We start from the raw sequence: 15295 nt of genomic DNA, 5'->3' as shown, positions 1-15295 counted from the left end.
GTTCTTCTGCTCTTCATCTCTTCATCTCTTCATCCCTTCATCTCTTCATCTCTTCAGCTCTTCATCTCTTCAGTTCTTCTGCTCTTCATCTCTTCATCCCTTCATCTCTTCAGCTCTTCATCTCTTCATCTCTTCATCCCTTCATCTCTTCAGTTCTTCATCTCTTCAGTTCTTCATCTCTTCATCTCTTCAGCTCTTCATCTCTTCATCCCTTCTGCTCTTCATCTCTTCATCTCTTCATCTCTTCATCCCTTCTGCTCTTCAGTTCATCATCTCTTCATCTCTTCTGCTCTTCATCTCTTCATCTCTTCATCTCTTCATCCCTTCATCTCTTCATCTCTTCTGCTCTTCAGTTCTTCATCTCTTCATCCCTTCATCTCTTCTGCTCTTCATCTCTTCATCTCTTCATCTCTTCTGCTCTTCATCTCTTCATCCCTTCATCTCTCTGACAGATGAGTGTTTTGTTCTGTGTAAAGATCAGAGAGAGGATGACAGCGACTGCAGCGTTCCTCTGAAAGCCTGACTGAAACTAACTGGTGAACTACAGACATCCCAGTCATGGAGAACGTGTCGGTGGTTGCCATGGCGCCGCCGGTGGTGCCGCTCTGCAACGACTCGGTGGACTTCTACTGGAACCGCTCGGACCTGAACTGCACTCCTCCGTCGGAGTTCTACTTCTACGCCGACCTGTACGTCATCCTGCCCGTCATCTACTCCGTCATCTGCGCCGTGGGGCTGACGGGCAACACGGCCGTCATCTACGTCATCCTCAAAGCGCCCAAGATGAAAACCGTCACCAACATGTTCATCCTGAACTTGGCCATCGCCGACGACCTGTTCACGCTGGTGTTGCCCATCAACATCGCCGAACACCTGCTGCACTACTGGCCGTTCGGCGAGGTTCTCTGTAAAGTCATCCTCAGCATCGACCACTACAACATCTTCTCCAGCATCTACTTCCTGACCGTCATGAGCATCGACCGTTACCTGGTCGTCCTGGCGACGGTGAGGTCCAAGCGCATGCCGTACCGCACCTACCGAGCGGCCAAGATCATCTCCTTCTGCGTGTGGGTCCTCGTCATCCTCATCGTCATGCCCTTCAGCGTCTTCGCCGGCGTCTTCGTCAACCCCAACGACGGCAGGAAGAGCTGCGTGCTGAGCTTCCCCAGCCCCGAGGGTCTGTGGTTCAAGGCCAGTCGCATCTACACGCTCATTATGGGCTTCGCCATCCCGGTCTCCACCATCTGCATCCTGTACACCATGATGCTGTACAAGCTGAGGAACATGCGGCTCAACAGCAACGCCAAGGCGCTGGACAAGGCCAAGAAGAAGGTGACCGTCATGGTCTTCATCGTGCTCGCCGTCTGCCTGTTCTGCTGGACGCCCTTCCACCTCAGCACCATCGTCGCCCTGACGACGGACCTGAGGACCACGCCGCTGCTCATCGGCATCTCCTACTTCATCACCAGCCTGAGCTACGCCAACTCCTGCCTCAACCCCTTCCTCTACGCATTCCTGGACGACAGCTTCAGGAAGGCCTTCAAGAAGATGTTGGAGTGTCGACCGGCCTGAAGTCTGAAAGACCGACTTCACTTTAACGATTCAAATCTGGATTCTTAACGTTTCATGATCCAGATCTGAATGTTTGGTTTGTTAAAGCAGAAGTAAGGTGAATGTTTGTGTTAATCTAAGTCTTAAATAGTTATATCTTCCGACAGCAATCACTTCTATAGAGTGTTTGGTCTGAAACACGGGTCTGTCAGTCACTCTGCTCTGCTCTGAGCCCAGGAGAAAACTTTCCTTGTATCCTACAACCTTTATCCAATGAGGAGAGAGAACGGCATAAAGGGGCAGTCCTCTCTGTGTGTGCAGCCAAGGGATGCGCCTGAATGTGGTGACGTAGGGACGAGGGCCAATAGATCCATGACGAGGGCGGGGGCTGCTAACTCCATCTGCTGACAGGAAGTTAGACAAAACCACCAGATCGCTGACTTCTGCTTTAAAGCTGCACTAGACAACTCTGTACATGATAGCACCAGCTAGCTAGCTAAAATAAAGTCATATTTAGAGTTAGGAGTTAGTTAGTTAAACACCAAGCCTGGCTTTTAATCCACAGGGATGAGAGAGGAAACAAATGAGTGAGTTTCGTCTTTACTGAGACAGAGAGATTATAAATGTATATCATCACTTCCTGTTAAGCAGAGAAGTCAATCTGACCAAGAGGAACAAATTTAAACAGCTGATTTATTGGGGACAGGGAGGTTTCCTTTGCCTACTGCAGCTTCTCGTGGTTCTGAGACTGAGAAAGACTTACAACTCGACCATGAAAAGGAACAACAAGAAAAGAAAGAACAAAAACTGGTTCTAACTGTGTCTGAATAACTGCCCACTGAATCTGGTTGTTTTACAGATTGAGACTTCTATAACACAACATGGAGATGTTTGAAGGTCATTATGGGATGGGATGAGTAATCAGAGACTGGACTGGACGATGCATGAGAGGACAGATGCTGAACATCTGCTGTGTGGAGGGAATACACCTCCAGACTCACTCTGCTGTCGGTCAACAGCAGCGTGAACATGAACAGCAGGATGAACGTCGAGGGATTACAGCTGTTTGGTCCTGTAACTTCCTCATTCTTGTCTAATACTTGTTGGTTGGTTTGAACAAATGCTGGTTACATCAGAAATGTGTTATAGTGTCTGCAAACACTCCACCTGCCTTTAAAGCTGTTGTGTGTTGAGCAGAGTTCATTTCAGATGATATGTTTTGTGGATTTCCTGAAGTATTCCAGTTATAAACAAAATGTTTATTGGGATATTTTTGTGAACAATGAAAGGGTTTGAAATATTGACTCTTTATATGATGACGACGGTTCAGAGGAGTTATGTAAAAAGGAGAAAAGGTGTTTGCGCTCTTGTTCACTGTCCAAAAATCCTCTTTTCAGGTGCGTAGGCCAACAAACATCTGAGAGCAACAGGAGGAAAAGGCTTCGCACACTGATCAAACATGGCTCAATGTCCACTAGAGATTAACGGATGCAACAAAGATTTAATGGTCCATCAACAACAAAAAAGTGCAACCATGGTGATAAAATAAAATAAAGAAACAAAAATAAGTAAGACAAAAACGTTTCGGCCTGCACAGCCATCTTCAGTCAAGACTGAAGACAACGTTTTTGTTTTACTTATTTTTGTTTCTTTATTTTATTTTATCACCATGGTTGCATGGTTTTTTGTTGTTTGATGGACCATTAAAACTTTGTTGCATTGACACTTTTGCCATTTTTGATCAGTGTGCGAAGCCTTTTCCTCCTGTTGCTCTCAGAGGAGTTATGTACCATATTAGAAGTAAAGACGGACCCTTAACAACCTGACAGAAGCACTGTAGGCCTGATATGGGACAGGAGGGCTATGTAACATGTAATCTGTCTTCTATGTCTTCTGTGTCTATTTAGGATTATTGCTACTAGTCTGATTGTAGTGAGGTCTTACTGCCCCCTGCTGGAGACAGGCTGGCATTACCTGAACACGCAGCTAGAGACTTTGTTCCACTGTCTGTGACATGTACATATATAAAGACTGTTTAATATTATTATTAATATTGTTAATAATAATAATCACATTGCATCTTCTCCTGGAACCCACTAATATTTCACAATCATAATCATTATTCATACAACATGAATATAAAACAGGCTTGTGCGAGTCGCTGTGTTTTACAAGAGAATCAATCACAGAGAGAAAAAAGATTTCTCTCATTCTGAGGTGTGTTGTTCCAAACAATGTCACGCTTCAATTTGTGGACAAGTGGAATGAGACTTCAGACATCAGAGCAAAGAAATGTTTGGTCTCATATTGACTCATATTGACTTGGTTTGAATGAAGTGTTACACTACAGGATATAACAGTGTAACAACACACAGGATGTTCACAAGATGATCTTTTAAATGTTGTAAATCATGGAACAAAATGCAAATGTTGCTCTCTACTTATATAAATGAAGACACACCCTGTTGCAGATAACATGACTTTATATTCTGGATGTTTCTACTTGTCCTGCTGTAAATAGTTCAGCCCTTCAGTCATTTAACTGTACAGGGGAGAATGAAGTCAAATATTCTACATAATTAAAACTTGTATCACATGAATGAGAAATGATATAAGATCTGAGTTAATGATTATGATAACTGTCTTTTATGCAGCACTGTAATATAATTAAGAGGAGAAGACTAGTATTCATGTATTTTTGATATAGTTGCTTTATTTGAAAGACACAATAAATGTGCAAACACCAGTTTTCATGCAAATCGTGCAGAAATAAACCGTCTTCTAGATTTTTACAGCTTTGATGGCCATTAAAGAAAACATCACGTGCATATGAAAGTGTGTTATTGTTCTTGTGACTGTGGTTCAGGTGTGTGTCAGCAGGATGGATCAGTGGCTGCAGCTCCTCGTCAGCTAAAGGTCACAGATTGAATCTGTCGTGGCCGTGATGCACCGCTGAGCTGCAGCTGCAGCTGAAGACGATGCAGAGGAGCACACGCTGTAATAATAATGATGATACGACCGGTCACAAAGAAATCTAATCTTACAGCAACAGCATCTGGGACTGACACAGTTGGTATTTTACCATCCGTAAAAAGCAAACACACTGGTCCCATCTGAGCAGCAGAGGGGTTGTTGCCCTTTAAGGTTTATTAGATCATAAATGTATTTATAAGATAAGACTGTGAAGAGAGACAGGAGAGCAGGTAGAGCATCTGAGCATCTGACGAAGGTCAGTTACGTTATCATGATGTGTTCAATGTGGTCTTGTAAAATGTGTTATGGGACATTTGAATAGCCTAAATACAAAAAAGTTAAATGTTAAAAGATTTGTTGTTGTTGTTTGTTTTCATAACAATATAAAATAAAATACACTATAATAGCTGACAACAACAAAGTAAAAAAAGACTATTTAGAATACAGTTTACACTGACTTTTGAATGGTTTAAAATGGTTTAAAAATATGTTTTGCCTGGGAAAGCTATGGTACTAAGAAGCCCATTTAGATTTAGTCCAATTAGTTCTGCATCAGTTTTTCCATGAAACATTACAATATATATATATATATATATATATATATATATATATATATATATATATATATATATATATATATATATATATATATATATATAGTGGAACAATAAACCTTTATGCTCTGCTGCTCCAGAATCAGCAGTGGCTGCTTAATCTGATTTTGAACCCACAGCAGACGCTCACCCCCAGCAGTCCAATGATGCTTTTGACACTGGTTGGCTGTTTTGGTTTATTAGTGAACTGCTGTACCACTGAGGGGCCCACATCGATATTCTTTCAGGGGGCCCAGAATTCCTAGCAGCTGCCCTGGCACCCAGAACCAACAAACAAGGTGTGAAAAACAACTTCTTGTCTTGAAAAAGAAAGAAAAACTAAACACCCAGAACCAGAACCCACTCTGATTGGATCAACCAGGTGTGTTCACGTTGCAGTCCTGAGGTCGGCCAGAAACAAACTGAATGAAACGAATGGAGCGAAGGCTGCGACCTCTTTCAGGGAGAAATTTACCCATAATCCTTCACTTCAGTCCACCGTAGCATTCAGCCCCAATTTACCCATGATCCTTCAGTCTACGGCAGCATTCAGCCCCAATTTACCCATGATCCTTCAGTCCACCGCAGCATTCAGCCCCAATTTACCCATGATCCTTCAGTCCACCGCAGCATTCAGCCCCAATTTACCCATGATCCTTCAGTCCACCGCAGCATTCAGCCCCAATTTACCCATGATCCTTCAGTCCACCGCAGCATTCAGCCCCGCCACCACCACGTCTACACTTCATCCAATCCTGTCCAGGCAGCATGGACGCCAAAATCTATGTCTTCTGAAGCCACTGAAGCTGCAATAAACACTTGATTGATTGATTGATTGATTGATTGATTGATTGATTGATTGATTGATTGATTGATTGATTGATTGATTGATTGATTGATTGATTGTACTTTATTTAAACCCCTAGGGGAAATTTGTTCATGACAGCAGCCTTTAAAAGAAGAAAAAGCAGGACAAATTATACAAAGAATAAAAATACTTTAAAAGAAGAAGGTGCTACTGTGTCTGCTGGGAAAAATAACAGATTAAAAAGTGCTTGTTGGTATACAAATAAAAAAAACAAAAACAATTTATAGTGCACAGGGATTTAAAAGTGTGACAGACATTACAAACTAGATAGAACTGTTAAAAAGTCTAACTGAACTGAAGGTCCTCCTTCGCTGTACAGTGTTCATGTCACTTCATATGTGCAGTTGGAGTGTGTTTGTCTAGAGGAATAATGAACTAGCGCCTCCATGTGGTCAGTTTGACAAAGACATGTTCATCACAGTGTTTGTGATGATGCGTTTCAGCCACTAGAAGGCAGTGTTACTCCATCCACTGTTTCTCTCTCTCTGGATGTGCATGTGTTCCACATTTGGAAATAAAATCTGCTGATACAACTAACTTAAAATGCTATTTTAGAAACTACTATCTGAAAAATGTGAAGATAAGTGATAATTCTTTAACTGGGGATTTCAATAAGCCCCTAGATATACACAGTTCAATAAACCTATAGATATACACAGTTCAATAAGCCTATAGATATACACAGTTCAATAAACCTATAGATATACACAGTTCAATAACCATATAGATATACACAGTTCAATAACCATATAGATATACACAGTTCAATAAGCCTGTTCAATAAGTGTATAGATATACACAGTTCAATAGGACGAATCTCCTTGTTGTTTACAACTACTTCCGGGTAGAAAACCAGCATTCGAACAATAGTGACGGACGAGAGTTTCGCTATATATATCTACTTTTTCATGTCACTATATCACCGTTTAGACTAATCTGATGTTTGTTAAGTCTATAAAACCAATGATTAGACAAACATTACTATTTACGTGTGCACATTTTTGTAATTAGTCATGGTTATCATAGATTAGCAGGGCTAACGGTTAGCTACCTGTTTAACTTTAATAACTCAGTGACTCAATAAACGCTCCATGAAAAAATATTTTCTCCAGCGGATATCTGAGTTCCAACATGACTGAGCTAACTGGAGTAGTTTCATGTCGTGTCCGACAACGGGAGGGTTTTAACAGCTGACGTCCTGCTGTTAGCTTAGCTACCGCTGTTAGCTTAGCTACCGTTAGCTGTCCCTGTCAGCTGAGCCACTGATGCTTTCTAGACACCGTGATTCCCCCAAACTGAATAAATACAACACATAGCAACACAAAACACTCACACAGAAGTAGTAATGTTTCTTCAATCATTTTATATGTGTCTAAACAGTGATACGGCGTGAAAAATATGATATATATAGCTAAACTCTCGTTCGTTACTATTGATCTCATTCAAATTACGTGCTGGTTTTCTACCCGGAAGTAGAATGTAAACAACAAGGCGATTCGGTCTATAAGTGTATAGATATACACAGTTCAATAAACCTATAGATATACACAGTTCAATAAACCTATAGATATACACAGTTCAATAAGTGTATAGATATACACAGTTCAATAAACCTATAGATATACACAGTTCAATAAGTGTATAGATATACACATTTCAATAAACCTATAGATATACACAGTTCAATAAGCCCATAGATATACACAGTTCAATAAGTGTATAGATATACACAGTTCAATAAGTGTATAGATATACACAGTTCAATAAGCCTCTAGATATACACAGTTCAATAAACCATATAGATATACACAGTTCAATGAGCCTATAGATATACACAGTTCAATGAGCCTATATACACACAGTGAGTAAGAGATGATACTTTGATGACGTCAGCTGTCTCACATCTGTTTTAATCTAAATGAGTCAATGAGGAGTTTTGATCCTTTACAGATAACCAACAAAATGCTGTTTATATATATTTTTTATTCTTTCTTTCTCCATTTTCATTATTCCTACTATGTTTCTATGTTCACATCATTGATCCTTGATATTCAGTATGTCTATTCTGTGTGTTAGACTTCTGTGGGTAGGGGTTGTGTGTGGGAGTGGGTGAGCAAGATGTCTGTATTTGTCACATGTTATGTATGTGTCTATAATGTGATGTGATGATGTGATGTGAGTTTTTCCTCTAAGGACAGAGGATGTTGTTATGATGGGATGTAAAGCCCTTTGAGACAAACTGGTGGTAAAAACAAATACAATTGCCTTGCCTTGCCTTGTAGTGTATTGTTGTCATGTCTTGACCCGCTTGAAAATGAGATGCTACGTCTCAAGGGGCCGTCCTTTAATAGATTTAAATTCAAGATTCAATAGGAGCAGACCCACTAGATGGCAGTGTGTCGTTGTAGATGCATGAGTGTGTTCACATAGTCGCCTCTGTCTCTGTCTCATGCTCATGTATACATACATCCATAGTCCATCAGCCTCAGCTCTCTCCAGACCTGCATTCAGATGAAATGGTTACAGGTTACATGGTCACCAGTCACATCGTGTAGAACATGTCACCCTAGACGTTTGCTGCCATATTCAAAAGGTTTCTCTCCTACGGTGTCTTTGCATCTGCAGCTGTAGTCTGAATCCAGCTGAGGCCGGATGGAGGTCACGGCCGACAGTCAGTAGACAGTCAGTAGACAGTCAGTAGTCAGTCAGTAGACAGTCAGTAGTCAGTCAGTAGACAGTCAGTAGTCAGTCAGTCAGTCAGACAGACAGACAGTCAGACAGTCAGACAGACAGACAGTAGACAGTCAGGGAACCGTCTCGTTTGTTGTTCTGGTTTCACTGCTGCAGCCTTCAGAACCTCACGTTTCTGTCTTGATAATGATGTTTTAAATGGACTTAGAGGTGAAACCACAAAGTAAAAGTTACAACCTGAGGGTTAGGGTTATGTTCTCTGGTCCAGGTGTTCTCTGCTCCAGGTGTTCTCTGGTCCAGGTGTTCTCTGGTCCAGGTGTTCTCTGGTCCAGATGTTCTCTGGTCCAGATGTTCTTTGGTCCAGGTGTTCTCTGGTCCAGGTGTTCTCTGGTCCAGATGTTCTCTGGTCCAGATGTTCTTTGGTCCAGGTGTTCTCTGGTCCAGGTGTTCTCTGGTCCAGATGTTCTCTGGTCCAGATGTTCTTTGGTCCAGGTGTTCTCTGGTCCAGGTGTTCTCTGGTCCAGGTGTTCTCTGGTCCAGATGTTCTCTGTTCCAGGTGTTCTCTGGTCCAGGTGTTCTCTGGTCCAGATGTTCTTTGGTCCAGGTGTTCTCTGGTCCAGGTGTTCTTTGGTCCAGGTGTTCTCTGGTCCAGGTGTTCTCTGGTCCAGATGTTCTCTGGTCCAGATGTTCTTTGGTCCAGGTGTTCTCTGGTCCAGATGTTCTTTGGTCCAGGTGTTCTCTGGTCCAGATGTTCTTTGGTCCAGGTGTTCTCTGGTCCAGATGTTCTTTGGTCCAGATGTTCTCTGGTCCAGATGTTCTTTGGTCCAGGTGTTCTCTGGTCCAGATGTTCTCTGGTCCAGGTGTTCTCTGGTCCAGATGTTCTTTGGTCCAGGTGTTCTCTGGTCCAGATGTTCTCTGGTCCAGGTGTTCTCTGGTCCAGATGTTCTTTGGTCCAGGTGTTCTCTGGTCCAGGTGTTCTCTGGTCCAGATGTTCTCTGGTCCAGATGTTCTCTAGTCCAGATGTTCTTTGGTTAGGGTTTCTAATCCACGGCGGTCATCAGTCTGCAGCCAGAGAAAGACTCGGTGCTGAAGAGACAGTGACACGACTCCAGTTTGGTGAGCCGCCATCTTGACTCTTTAAAAAAAAGAAAGAAAAAAAAGGGGACGCCATTGGCCATTCAGGTTATCGATACTTAAGGATGTTAATGTCCAGGGTTGCTGTTAATGTCCAAATAAGTTTAATTTTGAGAAGCTTCTGTTGGACAATATAGAAGAAGAAGAAATGTCTTTGCACTTAGAGGTTTTCTAGTTTTCTAGTTTTCCAGTCAGTGTGAGCACTTTACACTGTAGGTCACACACACATTCTTACAGCACTAGACACAGTGCTTGAAAGCTACACATTCACACACATTCAAACACCCAAACGCACACATCAGGAAGCATGTGGGTTCAGTTGCCCAAGGACACTTTGAAATGTGCTGAAAGATGCTGACTGTAGTTCAGTCTCTAATCGAATACTGTTGTTGTACATTTACTACTAACGATCGCAATAGTTGCCAGTGTTTTCTTTTTTTTTGACAACTCTTATCACCCGTCTACTCATCCAACAGCTTGTTTTGTTTGTTATTTCAATTAGCGATAATGAAGGCCTTACTCGTCCTTTCTTTTCTTTTTCTTTTTGCTTGTGTGCGCCACCTGTTTAATGTGAGGTGGAGATTACACGGCTGCTCTCTACATGTTACACTCGGCTACGCAGCCTAGACGTTGGTCGTTGAGGGTGTGAAATGTGAGAAGTGTCCATCGTTCTGAGTGAACCATCCAGGTTCTTACAGTTCACTGCATTTTGACATAATTGGGAATCGAGACGCACTTACACACCTAAAATACTTAGTTTAATTATGGAAGTATTCGAATTCGAGACAGCAATTGTTTCTGCTTTGTCTCGGGGGATTTTACATTGGAAGACATTAAAACAACTTGTGATTCAGATCATAACACAAAGCAGTGCTGCCTCTTTGTTTGTTTTATGATCATGATGTGAAACGTAATTTTCAGCAATTTCTGTAAACACCACTGATGGTTTATAGCTGCGTGATTAGATTTCAAAGCCACCCACGTTTGGAGCACCAGGCATTCATTAGTTCATAAGATTAGTATTATGGGATTGAAGTTTTATTAGAAAGGGCACACTGCAGGGAAGAAAACAACTAGACAACACGCAGGTGGAGTTACTGGGATTCACCTTCCTCACCCCTCACCCTCCTCTTCCTCATGTTGAGTCACTGTGTTCAAGTCTCCCCCGACAGAAGAGCTCAAATTAAAACTAAGACAGATACTGAGCTGTTGTGTTTGCTCTGTAATCAGTACCATTTAAAATCCCAAATTTGATCTTTTAGCTTGAACATTTCAGTGTTATAAAGCTCCAACTTAAAAATCCTTTCTATCAGTGATCAGTGAAATATTTCCCTTGAGGAACATGTCTGCAAAAGTCCCCATTTCATTTTTTTGACAGTTTAAATTATGTTGGTTACGTCACAGTTGTTGATGCTAGTTAGCAGCTAGCATGGCTGTACACACTTTTTCCCAATTCCAATTCTATTTTTCATCCCTACCCCTACCCCTACCCCTACCCCTACCCCTAGCCCTTAACCCTTGCCCTTGAAACGCAGCTACAAGGGGTAGCGGTTGAAAGTCAACCCCTACGAATTGGGACACCACTTCAACAGTCACATATGTCATCAGTCGTCTCTGCTGGCTTTCACATAAGCAGACGTGACGAGCTTTTGCCACAAATCCTCTATTCGAAACCATGTTAACTTAATAAAATTAAATAAAACTTAATGCAGACTGATGTGTTGATTGTAAAACATGTATTTCTTGATGTAAATGTGGTGGTTTGTGTCCGTAGGCTCCAGAGCCCCGAGGCAGCGCTGCTCTTCTGTCCAATACACACAGGAAGCTTCACTTTACATTCAGACTAACTAATGCTACTGATACAGGTGTTAGATTTCATCACTGAGACCAACATTTATCTCCTAAAAAGAATGTAACCAGCCGGTGGTAAACCTCTAAAAACCTGCGGGTAAGTTAATTAGCGATGGTTTTCTACTCCGGGATGACGACGGAGGTTGGCCGGCCGAGCAGCTCTCTGGACGGGTGGTGTCTCCGTGACGAGCCGTTGATCTGCTCCACAGGTGGAGGCTCCAACGTGGAGCTTCACTTCTCCCAAAAACATCGGAGCAAACGTCTAAACAGCCTCATGTGGATAAACCGACCGCACATTGGGATCTAAACAGCTACTTTATCACATGAAAAAATATTAAAACTTAACAAAGTGACTTTTTTTTTTTCAAAGGAGGTTAAATCGAAAGCAACTGGACTTAGTTATTTGTCTAGGAAGACGTTTCACCTCTCATCCAAGAGGCTTCATCAGTTCATGTAGCAGCTGACCAGGCTGGGACTGGTCCAACTATCTGGTGTGGAGACTCACTATTTAACCTCTTGTGTGGGCGTTTCACAAGGGTGATGATGTCACTGGTTCCCTTTTTTTTTTTTTTTTTTTTTTGTGCTCCAAGTGCCAACGACGGTCATTGGAGTGATAACTAAGTCCAGTTGCTTTCGATTTAACCTCCTTTGAAATACTATGACCTGGACAAATGAGAATATGCACCGGCTTAACAAAGTGACGTAATAACAGCACTACAGCCAGAAATAAAACAGCTGCCGGTTGCCGCAAGATGCATTCTGGGAAACCGTTTCGAGGGCGAAATAGCCCGACCACTTCCCCCTAACCCTCGTCTGAACCAGAATCAGGACACCCCTACCACTTCACGTGAACGTGCAAAACGAAGGGTTAGGGCCAAGGGATAGGGCTAAGGGGAGAATTGTAATTCATCCTTTGTCTACTGAGAAACTTTCCCTCTGTCCATCTCTGATCAGTATTCACACAGCGTCTGAGTCTCCTCAGCGGCTGCAGAGATTCACTAGGTGACATCTGAAAAGGTCGTAGGGGACGGGAATCAACCGCTGGGACACGGCAGAGAGAAAGAGTGGCGGAGGAGGAAGGAGACATGAAATGACCGAGGTAAAATAAAGAAAGAGTGAGAGAGGGGAGGGGAAGAGACAAGGTGAAGAAAAGGACAAAAAAAGAGGGAGGGTGAAAGAGCAGGATGATAAAACAGCTGAGAGAGACTTCAACAGCATGCGACTGTGGTATATTGATGTGTTGATGAAAAGAAGGGATCACCGCCGACACGTCTTCGCTTGTTGCCAATATGAGATCTCTCTCTCTTGGCCTAAAGCTCTAAACTTATATACGTTTTCTAATTCTCCACCTTCTCCCAATATAAGGATATGTCTGTCCAAGATGGTCAGACAAAGACAGGATCTAAAAACAGAATCTAACCTAAACCTTCTGACATTTAACTTTAACTTGACCAAGCTAATTAAACACAGATACAGTGTCAAGTTTCCCCAAAAACTATGACCCACAGAGATGGGTAGATGATAAGGAACACATTTCTCAGGGTACATTCCACACTACTACTAGACACCTGATCCAAACATATGCTGTAAATGTATGTGTGTGCCTTTTCTCTCTTGTAACATCTGCATTTATTTATATTTATTCCATTTAACTATAAACTGTTACTTATCACAAATGAAGTTCTTATCCAAATGGTAAATGATCTCTAACCTATCCCTTAACTTTTAGGCCTAGAAAACACCATGAAAAACACAAGATAATTGAAGATATTAAAGCAAAAATGTTCAGGTGGATAATACACTACACGACATTCACACAGCAGGTGGAGAAAAGAAGCTGTCACCATGAATCCTACAGGAAACAGGCGGAGAAAAGAAGTGAAGGTGGACGTTGTTGGAGAGGACGATCGTCTTCAGTCGTCCTTTCAGTCGCCTGAGGCTCCACGAGCCTGCTGCCTTCAACCAGCAGAGGAGCACCATCAGCAACAGACTGCGGTCACTGAACTGTTCAACCACAAGACACGCGAAGTCATTTGTCCCCCGAGCCATCAGGCTGCACAACTCCTTGAGTGGGAGGAAGAGGCGGGAGGGGGAGTAGTAGAAGTAGCAGAAGAAGCGGGTGTGGGGGGAAATCTAAAGGCAGAAGTGCTGGAACACATCTGTCCTCCTTGTTTCTGTTTCTGTTTCTGTTTCTGCTGTTGTGTGTGGTTTTGTCTTTGTCCTCAAGCCAGTTTAACCTCCAGTTTTTAGTTATTGTTATTATTTATTTTTAGATATTTATAATCTGTTTTTATCGTATGTGTGTGTGACTGATTCTCTGTGAGCAGTTGACCACACCTGAATTTCCTTCGGGATTAATAAAGTAAATCTATCTATCTATCTATCTATCTATCTATCTATCTATCTATCAGCAGAGCCGTGTGATCGAAAACCGTTTAGAGCTGAGAGGTGACGGCCGGCGAGGCCTCGGCATCAATACAGAGGAGGGGGAGGAGAAACGGTCCAATAGCAGCACTCTGTCCATCTCTCCCTCCTCTGTCCATCTCTCCATCTCTCCCTCCTCTGTCTCTTCATGACGGATCAGTATTGATGCAGCGGTTAAAAACCTTGCAGAGGAAACGTCTGTGGGCGACAGAGCAGAGGAAACAGCTGGACATTAAAGGACAGTTTGCTGCCGTTACAGTTGGACATTGATCCTTTTTTTGTTTTTCGCCTTCACTGCAAAAAATCTAATATCTTACCACGAATATTTGTCTTATTTTTTGTCAAAATGTCATTTCTACTCAAAACAAATCTCATTCTACTTAAAATAAGACTCATCACATTAAAAAGCAGCTTGTTTTTAGACACTTTTTACTTCTTTCAAGCATTATTTTTACTTTAAATAATCTGATATTACAAACACAAAAAACTTGCTTTCACTGGCAGATTTTTCTACTTATTTCAAGTGAAAATTAGTTTGAAACAAGTGAAAATGATCTAAAAACAAGTACATCTTTAGGTGATGAGTCTTATTTTTAAGTGCAAAGAGATTAGTTTTGACTAGAAATGAGACATTTTGACAAGAAATAAGACAAATATTCTTGGAAAGATTTTGAGTTTTTGCAGTGTTTGTGTTTTGATGAGGTCAAAATACCATAATTATGTAATTATCTTACAACATGTTAAAACCATAAGGTAAAAACAGAATGTGTACAATCCATTTTTGTTCTTTCTAGGTCTTTATTGTGATAGACAGTGAAGTTGGATTCAAACCTGCTGCTGCAGATGGACTGAGCTCATAATGAACACACTCTATGTTCAACAATACATTTTTACATAAATGAAAACGAAGCAAGAATAAATGACAGGTAGTGTTTTAAATGAATCTTCATCTCTTCTGTTTTCCATGATTGAAATGTATCACAACAGCACGATGACGGAGTTCCAATAAATAAAAGCAAAGCTTTGGGCGGCTGCGGTGGTTAGCGCTGTCGGCTCTCAGCAGGTTCGATTCCCTTTCTGGGTTCTCCAGGTTCTCCAGGTTCTCCAGGTTGTCCAGGTTGTCCAGGTTCTCCAGTGACAGTCTGCAGAGTCTCAAGAGGTTGTTCCTGAATCCTGAGCTCCATGTTGGAGCGTGTTGGAGGCCAGTGGC

General features: G+C 42.0%; 1 protein-coding gene across 1 annotated transcript; it reads left to right on the top strand.

The window, feature by feature from the left end:
* Nucleotides 1-558: 558 nt before the first annotated feature.
* Nucleotides 559-1572, top strand: npbwr2b (neuropeptides B/W receptor 2b; the record flags this gene model as incomplete). Its single annotated transcript, XM_083975991.1, has 1 exon — nt 559-1572. The coding sequence occupies one exon, from the start codon at nt 559-561 to the stop codon at nt 1570-1572; it is 1014 nt and encodes a 337-aa protein (XP_083832117.1).
* Nucleotides 1573-15295: the final 13723 nt, after the last annotated feature.

The sequence above is a fragment of the Trachurus trachurus genome (genome assembly GCF_905171665.1).
Source record: "Trachurus trachurus genome assembly, chromosome: 7".
NCBI lineage: Eukaryota > Metazoa > Chordata > Actinopteri > Carangiformes > Carangidae > Trachurus > Trachurus trachurus.
The sequence above is the reverse complement of the archived record's forward strand: the minus strand, read 5'-3'. Positions and strand labels throughout refer to the sequence as shown.